General features: G+C 34.8%; 2 protein-coding genes across 3 annotated transcripts; both read right to left on the bottom strand.

Annotated features, from left to right (window-relative positions):
• Window positions 1-3878: 3878 nt before the first annotated feature.
• LOC126699477 (uncharacterized) lies at window positions 3879-4577 on the bottom strand. The gene has a single exon (XM_050397320.1). It carries the CDS (start codon window positions 4575-4577, stop codon window positions 3879-3881), a length of 699 nt encoding a protein of 232 aa, XP_050253277.1.
• Window positions 4578-9286: 4709 nt separating this feature from the next.
• Window positions 9287-15327, bottom strand: LOC126713787 (protein CHLOROPLAST IMPORT APPARATUS 2-like). Of its 2 annotated transcripts, XM_050413654.1 has the most exons (3): window positions 13273-15324; window positions 12506-12661; window positions 9287-9661 (listed from the first exon to the last, which is right to left on the bottom strand). In XM_050413654.1, exons 1-3 carry the CDS (start codon window positions 14362-14364, stop codon window positions 9614-9616), a joined length of 1296 nt encoding a protein of 431 aa, XP_050269611.1. In that variant the 5' UTR covers window positions 14365-15324; the 3' UTR covers window positions 9287-9613. The 2 variants fall into 2 exon arrangements, with proteins under 2 accessions (XP_050269611.1, XP_050269612.1); XM_050413655.1 differs by lacking the exon at window positions 9287-9661 and having other exon boundaries at window positions 13269-15327.
• Between the last annotated feature and the right edge of the window lie 716 nt (window positions 15328-16043).

The raw sequence follows: 16043 nt of genomic DNA, 5'->3' as shown, positions 1-16043 counted from the left end.
CTATCTTAGAGCATTTAAACAAAATTGTCCCTTAGATCGTTTGGATAAGAGGGTAAATACAAAACAGGGCCCAAATACAAAAGGATAACAATTTTGATCATAAGTGCAAATCGACACCTTGAACTAGGTGCCCAACTACCTCCTATCTTGGGTCCGACTCCATTTTTGTACATGTTTTGAGATATTATGAGTTTAAAATAACTTTTATGCCAGTTTATGATCAGATGGTCTCCATAGATATTACAATTTTGAATTTCAATTACACATCTATTTTATATGATAATTAATTAATTATTTAAAAATCATGATTATGTGTCAGAATTATCTTATGCATGTTTATACATCCTTTCTTAAATTTTGATCCAATGAGGTTTTGAAAAATAAATAATTTAAACTCCTTATTTTAAGAACCAATCATAATTAACTAGTCTTAAACTTAATCACATGCATGGTTGTCAAAATCCCGATCTGGATCTTACGATCCTACGATTTTACGATCTCACCTACCCAAAACGATCTAAATCTTTCAAGGATCTTTGCGATCGTTCAGGATTGGTAGGATCGTACGATTTTGACAATCCCAAACAACCTTGGTTTCTTGTAATCTTCTTTAACTTGATAAAAGGCTCAGTTGGATCCAAATGAAAAATAAATCCCAATAGATCAAGTTTTTCCACTCTAATATAGAGAGAGTATCAGTTAGATTCAAATAAAAAATATTTCAATAAAGTGTCACATTTTGAGACTTTTGGCATCTTTAAATAATGCTACAAATGAATGTAGTAATGTATGGTAATTATATCAATGAATGTATAATTTATGTGATTATTTAACATACCAATGTGTATTTTTTGTTTTTTTCTCAAATAATGTAGGATCTTACGATCCACGATCCGATCCTACGATCCACGATCCCACCTACCTCCCACGATCCTATGTAGGATCCCGATTTTGACAACCTTGCCATTAAAACTTAATATGGATCAATTTTTTGATTCAATAGTCCAATTCTCTCATTTAACACGTCAGTCGTCATGAGCTAAAGTATATTTTAAAATTAAGTTCTTGCTCATCCAATAATTCAAATGACATTTCTACCCTCTCATAGTTAAGATTATCATTTTATCCTTGAATCGTGAACCGTCTCTCATTTGCGAAATGAGGTCTCTACAAATGACATGATGTACTTAGGAAGCAAGGCAATACTCATGGTCAATTACTTTTACCCAATAAATTGATAATTGACAAGAAGCTAAGAAAATGGTCAATGACCTCACCAAAAAACAAATAACTTTAACCCCATTTATTTTGATAAAACAAAATATGGATGGTAGACAATCTTTTAGCTCTTTTGGTGAAATGCCTAAGGCCTACTATTAGGGCCAACCTGTATTGATGCGGCCTTGAAACCCTATATGCTCATTTTCCTCACCATAAACCCTTATTCAGGTGACACTTGGTACAAGGTTATTCCAAGTTGGTGTTTGTGGCTTGCGTATGAGATTCAAAGGGCTATTGTACCATGCAATAGCGAATTAATTAGTGAAATTAAAAGTTAAAATTTTACTTTTAATCTCAACCATTGGATTAGAAAAATGTTTAATCTTTAAATTTTGTGCCTTTTCACTTTTTAACCTTTCTAACTTTTACATCTCACACACTCATGGTAATTGCACCATGCAATTATTGCATGGGATCCAAATCCGATCATACGTACCCCTGGCTATAGGACAAATGGATTGACTTAGGGATCAATGAGTCCATTTTGACATATGGGTTTGATGTCCCTAAGATCCCTTACTTTCTTGCTGCTTTAGTCTTGTTTAGTCCTCAATAACCAATGCTAAAATTTAGTATTGTTGGTTTTTATACTCGTGTAAAGTTTCCAATTAACCTTTAAGGCCAAGTTGTTAATTAAATCAATTATGAATAGCCTTGTGTGGACACAACGGAGAGTTTCCACCTAGTTTTTGCAATGGTCTAGGAACCATATATACAGCATCCTTTCAAGGAAGACCTTTTTGATCTTACTACTAGAGATATGAGCTTAGAGTTTAGGTACAGTTTTGGGAAGGTATTAGGCACCCAAAACCACCTACGCCTAGGGTTGGCTTCCTCTCATTGTGTCTTATGTCTTAACCTTATTAAAGGCATATTCAATACCGTATCTATTCACACACACACACACTAGCATATATCTAAACATACAACATGGCATCAATCATCCCAAAACCTAGTCATTCATCTATCATGGCATACCCTAACACACATCTATCATGGATACCCAAACATTCATCTATCATACATGTCATCATATCATATCCAAGGCATAAACAATAAATCAAGGTAGAAACACGAACACGGGAAGATCTACATAACATATGATCAAGGATAATTCACCCAAACAAACATGTTCTTATTCATCATCAAAGCAAGATCATATTCAAAGATGCATGTTTATGTAAATGCATGACTTACCTCACTTATCTTGCTACACCTCAGCACCTATAGCATAAATGCATGAACATGTGAATGCATGTTCATGGCATCAAAACAAGGAAACACAAATAAACCCTAATTTAACATGTGAGAGGCAAACAAACAACAAACAATGAAATAGAGACTCAAAACCATATATATAAAAGAAAGGATCTAAAACAGAAGCATTACATGTGAAATAAGAAATAGAATTAGAAAAACCAGGGTTAGGGTTTCTAGGCAGGATCATGCGCACGCATAAACAAGTCTGCGTGCGCATAATCTAGCCTGCGTGCATAGGCAGGATTATGCACATGTGGAATCCACCCCAGAAACCCAAGCAACATAGAAAACAAAGCACAACTTCAAAACAATAAATCTAACATCCTAACATGCTCTAAAACATAAAGACGACAAGAACCTAAACTATTAAACATATATAAACATAAACCAAGCAAAGAAACAAACAAAGACAGAATCAAACTAAAGAAAATAAAAGAAAAAGCTTAGAACTAATACCTCAAAGCAAAAGCTCTTTAAACTTGATTTTTACCGTTCTCCTCAGTCAAATCTGTTCACAATCAACAAAAAGAGTGAGTAGTAATCTTAAACTCAAAGATCAAGGCCAGAAAAAGGCCCTAATTAGAAGAAAATTGACTTGAGGATGTTTTGAGAAAAACTCCCTTTTTTATTCACTATTTCTAGTGAATCTTAGTGTTTTCTCTTAGGATTTCTGTATGTTTTTGAAAAGGTACCATGTATGGTTATTTATATTGTGAAAACGGGGGTTTGGAATGGCTCCAAGACAATATGGGATTCGTTCCAAACCTTAGCATTAATACAAAAAACCTGCATTTTTTTTTTAATGTTTTTGGAACCCTACATGGACACGTAGGATCAGGCCTGGATGCGCATGCATCATGGCTACACGCACAGGCTGATTCCTACATGTACATGCCAAGGGCTTCTTTGGTCTTAATTTTCCAAAAATAGATTTATTTGCTCATAAAAAGTTTTTTTTTTTTTTTTTCATTTTAACATTTCTAAATTCAATTTAATATTTGATTGGGCCCTAAACCAACCTTGGGTCTTAAAATTTTAGCATCATTTGGGAATGGGGGCTCGAGTTGTAAGGGGTACAAAATGCGATGTTCACACCTTGGTTAATCAATCAATCACTAATACAATGCAACAAATAAAAACAACATGAAAGAAAGGAATAAAATGATATGATGACTTAATTCTAAAGTAGGAGGTACAAGATTAGGCATAGGTGTGGGATCTAGAGGTATGATGAATCCTTTGGAAGTAAAATTTTCATATACTTGGGCAAGGGTCATTCCTAGAAAAGAAAATTCTCGGCAGGCTTTCTTTAGGAAGCTTGGGTAGGCTAAGGTTTGTTAAGGTATGATGGCACTTACATTCACAGGATTGGGTGCTTTAGAGGCAGTTGCTCCTCCTCCATATGTCTTCTTGATTGGAGGTTTGCTCTCACCCTTCTCCAATTGTCCATTGTTGATGGAATCCTCTATCCTGGTTCCACAATCACACAATTCCCCAAAAGAACTAATAGGTGATGACAAAAGCCTACTATTATATGCCGGAAGCAAATTCTTGATAATCATATTGATTTGGTCTTTCTCATTTGGTCTATTAACCATCCTTGATGCTTTTCCCTTCCACCTTGTCATATATTCAGAGAATGTTTTCCCCACTCCTAGCTTATCGGTCTCCAAATCCCTTAGAGTCACATCAATCATGGTGTTGAAGATGAATTGATCCACAAACAACTCCATTAGTCCATTCCATACCATAGTCTTGCTAAGATCCAAGCTATAGTACCATCTTGATGCACCTCCCATGAGTGAGAGAGGAAATGCATGCAAAGTTTGCTTCTCATCCAACCCCTTCATTTCAAAAATGCTTAAGTACCTCCTAACATGTTGCTTTGGATCTCTAGTTCCATCAAAAAATTTCGCATCGAAAATTTTGAACTTTAGAGGTGGTGCAATGGGAGTTTTGGAGCTTATGCTCCCCATGTTATAGAGAAAATCATCCATCCCTTGGGCCTTGCAAAAGGCTAGTTGCATCTTCTCCATTTTCTACTTCATGGCTATGGTTTCTACCATGAGTTTCTCAAATTGCTTGTTGCTTTCATAATCAACCTTGTCTCTTTTATCCCAATCTTCTACTTCTTCATCATCGTGAATCTCTACATGTGCAGCCTTTTTCAACTTGGCCTCTTCTAGCTTGGTGAGGCGACTCCCCATCTTTTTGAGGGTATCCCCATGTTCGTCCAAAGCCTTTAGGATCTTTATGCCGTTGTGTCATCAATTGGGGCATCCATTTTTTCTTGAGATACTCCCTCCTCTACTTACTCTTGATATGTGTCCTCAATCTTGACCAAACACCTTCTGTGCTTTTCTCGAACCCAAATTGGAGTGGAGACGTGTTTTCTTGACCTTGGTGGTGTAATGGTGCCTGAAAAAGAGTCCCATTTTCATTAAGTCTCATGAACCTTGCCCTTTGCTTCCTTGGCTTTGGTCCATTTACAACAATGCTCTCATCTTACTCTTATGGGCTTTCATTAGAATGTACTTAGAAATTTTCAACCCTTTGTCTCAACACATGAGCTTACAATATATTCATCACCTTTAGGCTCTTCCCTTTCATTTCATTATTATCATTTTTTTTAAGCAGCCCTCTAGCTAGAATATATTGTAGCCTTCCTTTCAAGGTCCATGAAGTTCTCATCATTTTGGGCCTAGGCATACAACAAAGAGGCCAAAGATTAGAGAATTTCATATTGACTTTGTAGGATCTTGGATGCTAACTCCATAGTATACTTGTTATCTTAGGCCTAAAGTCCTCTTTTTCAAAAGGGTTTTTTGATTTGGGCTTATGATAGCAATTAAGCTATGGTCTTATGAACCTTTCAAGTTAAGATATACCTTTGGACTTAGGGATAATCCTCTTTTATGTGAGAACTTCTTTTCTTTCATCCCAATTGTCTTAGGGTATGCCATAACTTTAGAGTCATCCTTCCATTTTTACATTTTTTATTTGTCCTTTAGAATTAGGTGATCACAAGATATATGGTTGAACAAACAAGAGATATAAAAAGGTACCCTCTTTTGATAGGATTTAGGATCTCTCTAAGTGTGGGTAGGCTCCTTAAAGTTAAAAGGATAGAAAAGTAGGTCACTCACAACTAGGTGGGCCATGATTCCAACCGAGGGCCTAGGTGTCTTTGTGGATTGGTGGCAAACTGTTAACGTACTTAAAGCTCATCATAGACAATGGCACACATTGTGAGTTGGTGGGATGAACTTCGAAAGACCTGGGCCCGAATGGAACCTTCCATCTTCCTACTCATCACCAATCGAGGTAAAGGGACAATAGAACCAAGTGATGTATGTGCAAACAAGTATTGAATAAGCCTTTATCAAGGTTAAGACATAGGACACATAGGAATTAAACTCATTATCTCCAATGGAGTCACCACTGTGGACACAATGAGGATTCGCCACCTAGTTATTCCAATGGTCTAGAAACCACATATATAACGTCCTCTCGAGGAAGGATCTTTTCGATCTTACTACCAAATATACGGGTTCAGAGTTTAGGTACGGTTTTTGGAAGGTGTTAGGCACCCAAAACCACCTAACCCTAAGGTTGGCTTCCTCTCATTGTGTCTTATGTCTTAACCCTATTAAAGGTATATTCAATATCGTATCTATACTCACACACATACTAGCATACATCTAAGCATACAATATGGCATCAATCATCCCAAAACCTAACATACATATATCATGGCATATCCTAACATACATCTATCATGGCATACCCTAACATTCATCAAGCATACATGTCATCATATCATATCCAAGGCATAAACAATAAATCAAGGCAGAAACACAAACACGGGAAGATCAAAATAACATATAATCAAGGATAATTCACCCAAACAAACATGTTCATACTCATAATCAAAGCAAGATCATATTCAAAGATGCATGTTTTTGTGAATACATGACTTACCTCACTTACCTTACTGCATCTCAGCACTTATGACATAAATGCATGAACATGTGAATGCGTGTTCATAGCATCAAAACAAGGAAACACAAGATAAACCCTAATTTAACATGTGAAAGGAAAACAAACAAACAATGAAATAAAGACTCAAAACCATAAATATAAACGAAATGATCTAAAACAGAAGCATTACATGTGAAATAAGAAACAGAGTCAGAAAAACTAAGGTTAGGGTTTCTGGGTAGGATCATGCGCAGCATGAATAAGCCTGCGTGCGCAGGTAGGATCATGTGCACGTGGAATCCACCCGAAAAACCCTAGCAACACAAAAAACAGAGCATGACTTCAAAATAATAAATCTAACATCCTAACATGCTTTAAAACATAAAGACTACATGAACCTAAACTATATAAACATATATAAACATAAAACAAGCAAAGAAAGAATTAAACTAAATAAAATAAAATAAAAAGCTTAGAACTAATACCTCAAAGCAAAAGCTCTTCAAGCTTGCTTTTTTATCGTTCCCCTCAGTAAAATCTATTCACAATCAACAAAAAGAGTGATTAGTAATCTTAAACTCAAGGATCAAGGCCAGAAAAGGCTCTTAGCAAAAGAAAATTAACTTGAGGATGTTTTGTGAAAAAACTCCCTCTTTGATTCACTATTTCTAGTGAATCTTAGTATTTCCCCTTAGGATTTCTATGTGTTTTTGAAAATGTACCATGTATGGCTATTTATATAGTGAAAATAGGGATTTGGAACGACTCCTAGACGATGTGGGAAATGTTCCAAACCTCAACATTAATGCAGAAAACTTGTCTTTTTTATGTTTCTAGAACCCTACATGAGCGCGCAGGATCAAGTTTGCGTGCATATGCATCATGGCTATGCACGCAAGCTGATTCTTGCGTGCACGTGCAGAGGACTTCCTTGGCCTTACTTTTCCAAAAATAGATTTATTTTCTCATTAAAAATTATATTTTTCATTTTAACATTTCTCAAGTCAATTCAACATCTGATTGGACCCTAAACCAACCTTAGGTCTTAGAATTTTAGCATCATTGGGGAACAAGAGCCCAAGTCATAAGGGATACAAAATGCGGTGTCTACACCTTGGTTAATCATCCAATCACTAATATAATGCAACATGAAAGAAAGGAATTAAACAATATGATGACCTAGAGAAAACCAATGGAATAGAAATTTCACAGTAAAAGCTTAAGGGAGGGTGGTAAATAACCAAATTCCTAGTTAAACATACTAACGTTATGCAATGCAGCTCCTAGTCCATAAACTTCTTTAGTTATGAAGATTTTGCAACGTGAACATTTTTCCATGACTTCAAAAGTACCCACTTGATGATTAAAATCTATACGTGCATCGGTATGGGCCCAACCCATTAACCTCTGTATGCCTAAGAATTATGGGCCTAATGGCAGATCGGGGCCCATATCAACTCAGGGATCAACAATGAATTAGGGTCCATATCAATTTGGGGATCAATACTAGGTTTCCCGCACAGAACGGTAATCGTAGTGCCTTGGGGAAATCGCCTTTTGGCGACAGGTGAAAGTTTTGAGATAGTCACATCTATCGCGAGAAGTGGGTCTCATCTGGTCAGGAATATATCCCATAAGGGCCCCACCAGTATAAAAAGCCCCTCCCATCATTATGATAACCCAATTGAGGGAAGTCTATAAATAGGGGCCGAAGGAGTGAGAGAAGAGGTTAGAAAAATTGGGGAAGGGAGAAAGATACACAGAGAAAAAGAGAGAAAGAAACAACTAAGGAGGAGCTCAGTTCTTAGCTTGAGCCTCCTTAAGAAGTATTTACAAGAGAAGAGAGTACATATTGAGTCCAAGATTCTATCACTTGGGCTGTTAGACTGGGCTAAAAAGGTTTTCCCCATTGTAGGAAACTCTTTTCCCACATTAAACAAGTAAATTTGGAGCCAGTCCTTGAAGTCCTTCAATCATTTTTAATCGATAGAATAGCTATCAAAAGTTGTTGAAAACTTGATCCTTGCATGATAAATTCCAGTATTTGGGTAGTAGTCTTGTCAACACATATGGACTCTAAAAGCACCACTACAAGACACTTTTGTTCACGATTTGCCAATTTAAAGCTTAAACCTAACAAGTATTTTTTATGTTTGTTAATTTTTAGGCTCATACCCAAATTTGACAACCCTAGAACGAATTGACTGCCTTCACTCCCATTAGTGCGTTCTATGGCCTTACATATTTGGTCAATTTTAGTATAAGGGTGCATAAAACCAAGGAGCTTGGTTTGGTGGAAAATTCGAACCAAACTCACCTCTAGTGGAACTGATTATAGACCAAAATGGATTGGAGTTCTTCTACATATATAAATTCATAACCATTTTCACAATTTGTTTAGAAATTTTGCCACTAACATCTCTTTCACATGAATCTACTTTTATATAAGCATATAATGACAAAATACTTGAACTCATTGTAAAAAAAGATTGTGAATCTATTTGTATCAGTAAACTTATTTGTAGATAATATTTTATAAGAAGAATATAAATGGTGAATTATATTCATTTTATGATCAATTATTGACCATGATTACACAATCATATTGGGCAAGCCATGTCCCCAAATTTATCCACTATAAGGCAATTTTTTTTATTATGTTGTATCAATCAACTTATAGAAAGAAAAAAGAAAATAGTGGAAAAGGAGGAAAAAATTGTTGTACTAGTCAAGAATAATTTCAATTAAAAAAAATAAAATAAAATTGTGGCTTTGAAATTTGAATCCAATTAAAGATTTTCCTTCACTTTTGTGCTACTATTGAATCCAACAAAATCTCTATACCTACTAAAAGGTATTTATGACTTTGGAACAAAGTTGAAACTAAAGCATCTTCCAAAGACTAGAAAACAAAGAGAAATGCGAAAAAGAAAACCTAGGCTAAATGTACTTGGACTACTTCTGTATGCTCCTCTTCTTAAATAGTCTTCATCTCCCGAACTTCTTTATGTGAGAAACGGTAATCAAATAACAAAAAGTGGTGAGGATCACAAGTCACAACTCACAACCCAGAAGTCATGCCTTTTACTTTTCATCTTTGACCATTTGCGCTAGAATTTGGCCTCCTAACAAAGCGCCCCTGCAAATCACCAAACAACATAGATCAGAGAGAGGGTCCAGACTCCAGAGAGACAGCAGCATTAGGGGACAGCTTATTCCATTTATTATACATGATAATCATCGGTCTAAAAATTAGTTCATGTGCAAAATCAGAAGACGCTGACCATCCAAGAATGCTTAAAAGGAAAATAAAATAAAATACTGTTGTCTAAAAGGAAGCTTTTTTTAATTAATCATATAGGTGCCCAAGTTTAATTTTAAGACTCTATTAGAGAAGGGTACTGCTAGCCAAAAGTTTTTATTTTTTGAGAAACAAAAAGGAAGTAATGCTAGCCAATGTAAATGTTCCTGATGGAAGAAAGTTCAGCCACTAAACTAAAAGATATAGAGAAAAATACGCCAAACAAGACCATAATAAAAGGTTTTTATTATAAGTAATTAGTACAAAAGTTTGGGTAAATTCAGAAAGTTATATACATTCACAAGCGTTTGAAACTTTTTTTTTTTTTTTTTAATAAAGCGTTTGGAACTTTGAATACATTTTTTTGGCGTAATGGAAGCTTAGTGGATATGTAAAAATTTGTAATATGGTTTTCATAAAATTACATATTTTCTGTTGTCAATTTCCATTTAACCAAAAGATTGGTTTCTCAAAAAAAAAAACAAAAGATTGGTAAAAATATTAGAATCTTATGAAAATATCAAACTCACAAATTTTTTTATATCTTTAACTTTTAACTTTTTAATATTTTTTTTATTTAATGACTGAGATGGAAAATTGCTTTTTGCAACTTTCAATTTCAACCATTTATTACTATTGTTTTTTGCTATCGCACCTAATCTTAATCCCAAAGCAAAAAGGTACTCAAAGGTCTGTGTTGTGTTCGTAAAATAGCAAAATGGACTTTTGCTTACACTTTGATCTAATGCTCTAGAAAATTTGAATACATTGTAAACCCATCTATATTGGATTTTCATGGCCAAATTATTGAATTTTTTTAAGGCAAAAAAAGAATTTAAATGTTAATATTCATGCCTTTAAAATATATAGATTGCTATGTTGATCTTTGCCTTTTTGATTCCCCGTCAAATTTTGATAATAACATATGTAGTCAAAAAATCGTTGCGATTTTCGCATCGTAGCAAAAAACATATGCAGTCAATGGCAGGATTTGAAGTCAAGATTCTCTTTCACGTTCTTAGTGTTATAGGCCCATGCCTAAAAATGTCACTAAGTTGAACGTGCTTGTTATTATTGAGACAATGAGACCTGTCTTTGGGACCAAAGAAGTCTTCATCATTAGTTAAACAGTTCTATTACCCAATTTGTTAATTATAATTATATCAAATATTTATCAAAAGATTGATTTAGTGGTTCCTACAACCTTATAAGATCTTGAATTTAAAATCTCTAATAAGCATTTTAGGAGATTTTCTACTACAATTTTCAGATATTTGTGAAATGAGGGATTCCGCACATGTGAGAAAATAGTTAAGAATTCAAAGAGTTTTGAATTTTAGTAGGAAAAACAAAAAGAATTGTAATCTATATTTATAGAAAGAGTGATCATTTTTAAGTGGGATCGTTGTTACCAAGAAGCAAGTATTAAGGGCCCGTTTAGTACATATATTTGAACAATATTTTTCAGTTTTTTTAGAAATATGTATGGGTGAAAAAGTGTGTGGAAATACGTATAATATTGTTTAAAAACTGAAAACATGTGTTTGAACACATGTATCAAATTGGGCTAAACATCTCAAAAATAAGGCCAAAACACTATAAAACAGTTTTTTTTTTTTTTTTTTTTTTGGGTGGATGGGGAGTGTGAACCGTCAAAAATGAAATGGTTGGGACTTGGGAGGGTTTTTTTTTTGGGTGAGTAGTATCAAGTGGATTCTACCTTTCATACGTCAATCATTGTTGCATTGTCAATTCCAGTTGGCCTAGGGGCTAGGGGTCGCCAACATTTGATCATTTCTAAGTTCTTTAGTATCCAAGATAAAGATGTCAAAATTTAAGACTTTATTTTCTCTTACAATGTTTTTAAATCTAATATAATCATTTCATCTTTAATATATAAAAAATGAAACATTTAACTTTGTATTGACCTCTCCAGAGTTTGTCACATCATTATCATTTTTTTAAAATAAAATTATTTTTGTTTAGTCTAAACTTAACAAAGAGTGAAACTCTATTTCTCTAATAAATCCAACTTAAATTCAAACTCATCATTATCATTTTTTTTAAACAAAATTATTTTTATTTAGTCCAAACTTAATAAGGAATGAAACACAAATTAAAATTTATAAACCATTGCACGTTCAGGGAAATTATTGTGTACTACCGAAGTACCATAAATACGTACTCCCTCCTCTCACAAGAATGGTGGATTCCACTAATTAAATTCATGGTGGGACCCATTATTCATGTGAGAGGAGGGACTACACATTTATGGTACTCTAGGAGTACCTAGTAATTTTCCGCATGTTCAAGCAATGGTTTCTTCATCAAATTGTATAACAAATTAAAGTCATACAATAGCAAATCATATAATAATGTAGTTTTTTAATTAATTTAAGATTTTATAAAATTATTTTAATTTACCTCACAAATAGATAGATTGCCATTCATAGCACAGATTGATGACTAGTATAGTCAAGTTTGAAGTTGAACTCTAGATTTTTTATTTGAAAAAAAGATGAGAGAAAAAGCCCCCTTCCAAAAAAATTAAAAAAAAAAAAGCCAAAAAAAGAGAGGGTTTTTCTAAACACTCTTCTATTATAATCCGATTATATAACTTATTATATTAATTAAGAAATCAATTTAAAAAGAAGAAGGAAGACAAGAGGGTGGCAGGCATACCTTCATTCTGGGCCGTCTATCAGCGTTCACTTTTCTGACTTGGTATCTAATCTTCTTAGAGAAGAGGCGTGTACGCCGCTTTTCCTTGTAGCGAAGCACGCTGGCTTCTCTCAACCCCCCACTCTCCGAAAATAAGTCTATCTGCGCTGCTCTCGCCTGCAAACCCCAATATATATAATATATATTTATCAACATTTAACTCCAAATTACCTAGCTACCAGTACTACTTTTCGAAAAAGTATATTTTGTCAATTTGTACATAGATCATTGTTTATTATTTGCTCCCGTAATTTTTTACTTGAGGTCGGTTAGATCTATTACTTAAAAATAATATTCTAGTTCAAGGGTTCCAGTATAAAAACAAAAGCTGAGATTTGACAGAGGAATTAAACCACAAAAAAAAATACCAAATAATTTTTTTTTTTTTAAACCTTTTCTTTTTTGTTCCTTCAGTTGGTATACCAAATAATTTTAAAAACTTTAAATACCAAAGTTTTGAGAGCTTTAAAAAAAAAAAAAAAAAAAAGGTTTTTAAGTTCGTTTTCTAGAAGGCATATGATGAATAAAGCGCAACAACTTTATTATTATAGACGATGATGGTCCATGGAAAAGGAGCATGACAAGTACTAAAAACAATAATAAAGAGAGCATTGAAAAAAGTGATAGCACAGAATGGAATAATAATAATAATGGGTTTCTATTTCTAACAAAATTCAGGATTTGAGTTTGTTTGTTTTTAAATTTATTTGGTTGAGAAACATACATACATAGACATCATTTCCTGGGAATTCGGAGCCTGGAGGAATTTGGTCCGAAAATGGACAACCTCGGTCGGACCAAGCGTTCAAAACCTCATCGAAATTCAATTTCAAGAGCAACCCGGAGTTGGGTTTTGGAACTGAATCTGAAATCTCAGTATCCACAGCCACAAGGTCCTCGAGGTTTTCCAACTTCTTTTTCTTCTTCTTCTTCTTCTTCTTCTTCTCTTCTGTCAAAACCGAAGAAGGAGAAACAGCGTTGTGGAATCTGGGTGAGATTTGACGCACATCCACAATGGGATTAGGACAACTCCACCAGTTTATTTCTTCTTCTTCTTCTTCTTCTGCTTCAACATGCCTCAATGCTCTCATATTAAATTTCCCGCCAAAACCCAAATTGACATTGGAATTCCAACAATTATTCATTGCCAATGCCCGCCGAGGACCCTTCCACTCATCTGCTACTTCGGCACTGGAATCTACACTCAAATTCCCCATTATACTATCAATTCCCTCCTCAATCTCCTCATCCAGAATCGATCCCGCATCGAAATCCTCCTCATACTCGTACCCATTCCCATTCCCATTCCCATCACAACACAATTCCGTAGAATTCCCATGCCCATGGCCATGGAAATGGAAATCGACTTCCCCTGGCTTTGAGACCTTGGAGGATTGGAATTGTGAAATGGGTTTTTCTTCTAGGATTGGTTGGTGGAGCAAGAAACCAGAGCTGTCGATGACTCGAAAGGGCAGCAACAACTCCGAGGACTCATCAAAGACAGAGTAGTAGTCGTGTTGCTTAGTGAACTTGCGAGGCTTTGTGAGGTTTTTAGTTGAGAAGATGTTGGGATAGGCCGTGGAGAGGAGTGCTGCGGCTTCGTTGTATGTCTGGTTAGGCCGCTTTCGTGGGGTTCGGGCCTTTCGGGTTGAGATTGCAAGTGGGGAATTGCTGGACTCGGAGAGAGTCGAAGAAGAAGAAGACGAAGACGAAGATGTGTGAGTGTGAGATGTCCATGTTGACGTCGTCGATGGGGATTTCACGATTTCTAGGTCCAGTGCATAGGTTCTTCCACCCCCTCCGGTTAAACACGAAGACATATTTGTGGACCCCAAATTTCAGATTGGAATTGAGGAAAATCACTAAAAATTGGAGGACTTTCTCTGAAATTTTAGATTGAATTTAATTCAGACGCTAGTGAAATGAATGAAACCAATAGCAGTTGGAGGTCTAGAACCCAAAAATCAGATTGAATTCAGGGTTTTCATTACAGAGAGATTGAGCAGGTACAATTCCAAGAGCAAGAAGAGACCAAACCCGTGAAAACCAATTTCAACTCTGAAGCAAATTCATTTGGGAATCAGACAGTAATTTAGAGACCCAATACCTGAAAGAGCTCAAACTTGCTACACTTGTTTTACAGATAATTGGGAAGGAAAATAAGGAGGAAAAAATAGAAAGTACAAAACCCTAAACCCTTAAACTACAGGCAATTAAAGTTTTCTTTTAAATAATAATAATAATATGGAGCGAGGAAAAAGCCAAGAATTATAGTTTAAGTTAAATAGAGGAACACACTAGAACCCAATTAAAAAAAAAACCTTTTTCGAAAAGTGAATTCATGAAAATTTAATTAAAAAAAAAAAAAAAACTGGAAAACCCAGAGGTTTCTCTCCATCTCTGTCTCTGTATATGTTGAAAAAGCAGAGGATGCAAAATCCTCTAATAAAGCAGGGTACCCAGAAATGAAAACTAGAAAGAGATTGGGTTTTGGGTTAAAGGAATGAGAAATATCTTAGGTAGGAAAGTAACCCAATAAGGAAACGAAAGAGTATGTATGAGTACCAAAAATTAAAAAAAAAAAAAAAAGAAAAAAGAAAAAAGAAAGAGGGATAAGAGAGGATGGATTTTATGCAGTGCAGAGAGTAGGTCACGAGGAGGAGGAGCTGATAAAAGGAAAAGATCCGTTGGGGGAGCTCTTCACTTATACTATAGGCATGTGGCAGAGACGCACACACAGAGTCACAGACTCTCTCTCTCTCTCTCAGTGAACAGTGGATTGGGGAGGGATTTAATTTTAAGGGTTTTGTTTGAGTGATTCAGATAAGAACAGACAACAGAGGAAGAGACAATGCTCAGTTTCAGCAGTTCTTGGTGTGGGACCATTTTTGTTTTTGCTCTCTCTCTCTTTCTCTCTCTCTCTCTTTTACCACTTCAATTATTTATCTTTCTCATTTACCATATTGGCCCCTTTTTCCTTTTATACCCTAAGTTGTGTAATGATATGAAACTGAACAGAATTCTTTATGTTTCCAATATTATAAAAAGAAAAAGAAAGAGAGACAAAGATAAAAACCAACCTTCAGATTATTTGTTTTGGGTGGGGGGCGGGACAGCAACCTACTTTATAAGTTTGTTTGTGTTTAGTATTCTTTTCAATCTCTGAAATGCATATATAGGACTTTATAAGGTATATTTATGTATTATATGTTGTTCGATTTTAATTTTTATGCTGTTAAGAAATTGCTTAAGGTTGCTTGGGCGTCTGTATCTCTTTCTCATCAAGGATTCAGTTGATTAAGTGTGTTTTGTACAGACTATATAAATGTGCAACAAAAATAATCATTTTTTTAAAGTAAAAATTTATAATTTTGTAGCTCAAACTGTGTATATAAATGCATTGTCTGTGGCCTAAAGAAGACAAAATATAAACCTTGTCTTGATAATTATCAATTAGTGTATTTTTATTTTTTAAAACTTTTGTACTAGTAAAAAAATT

Source organism: Quercus robur, chromosome 2 (genome assembly GCF_932294415.1).
Source record: "Quercus robur chromosome 2, dhQueRobu3.1, whole genome shotgun sequence".
Classification (NCBI taxonomy): Eukaryota; Viridiplantae; Streptophyta; class Magnoliopsida; order Fagales; family Fagaceae; genus Quercus; species Quercus robur.
The sequence above is the reverse complement of the archived record's forward strand: the minus strand, read 5'-3'. Positions and strand labels throughout refer to the sequence as shown.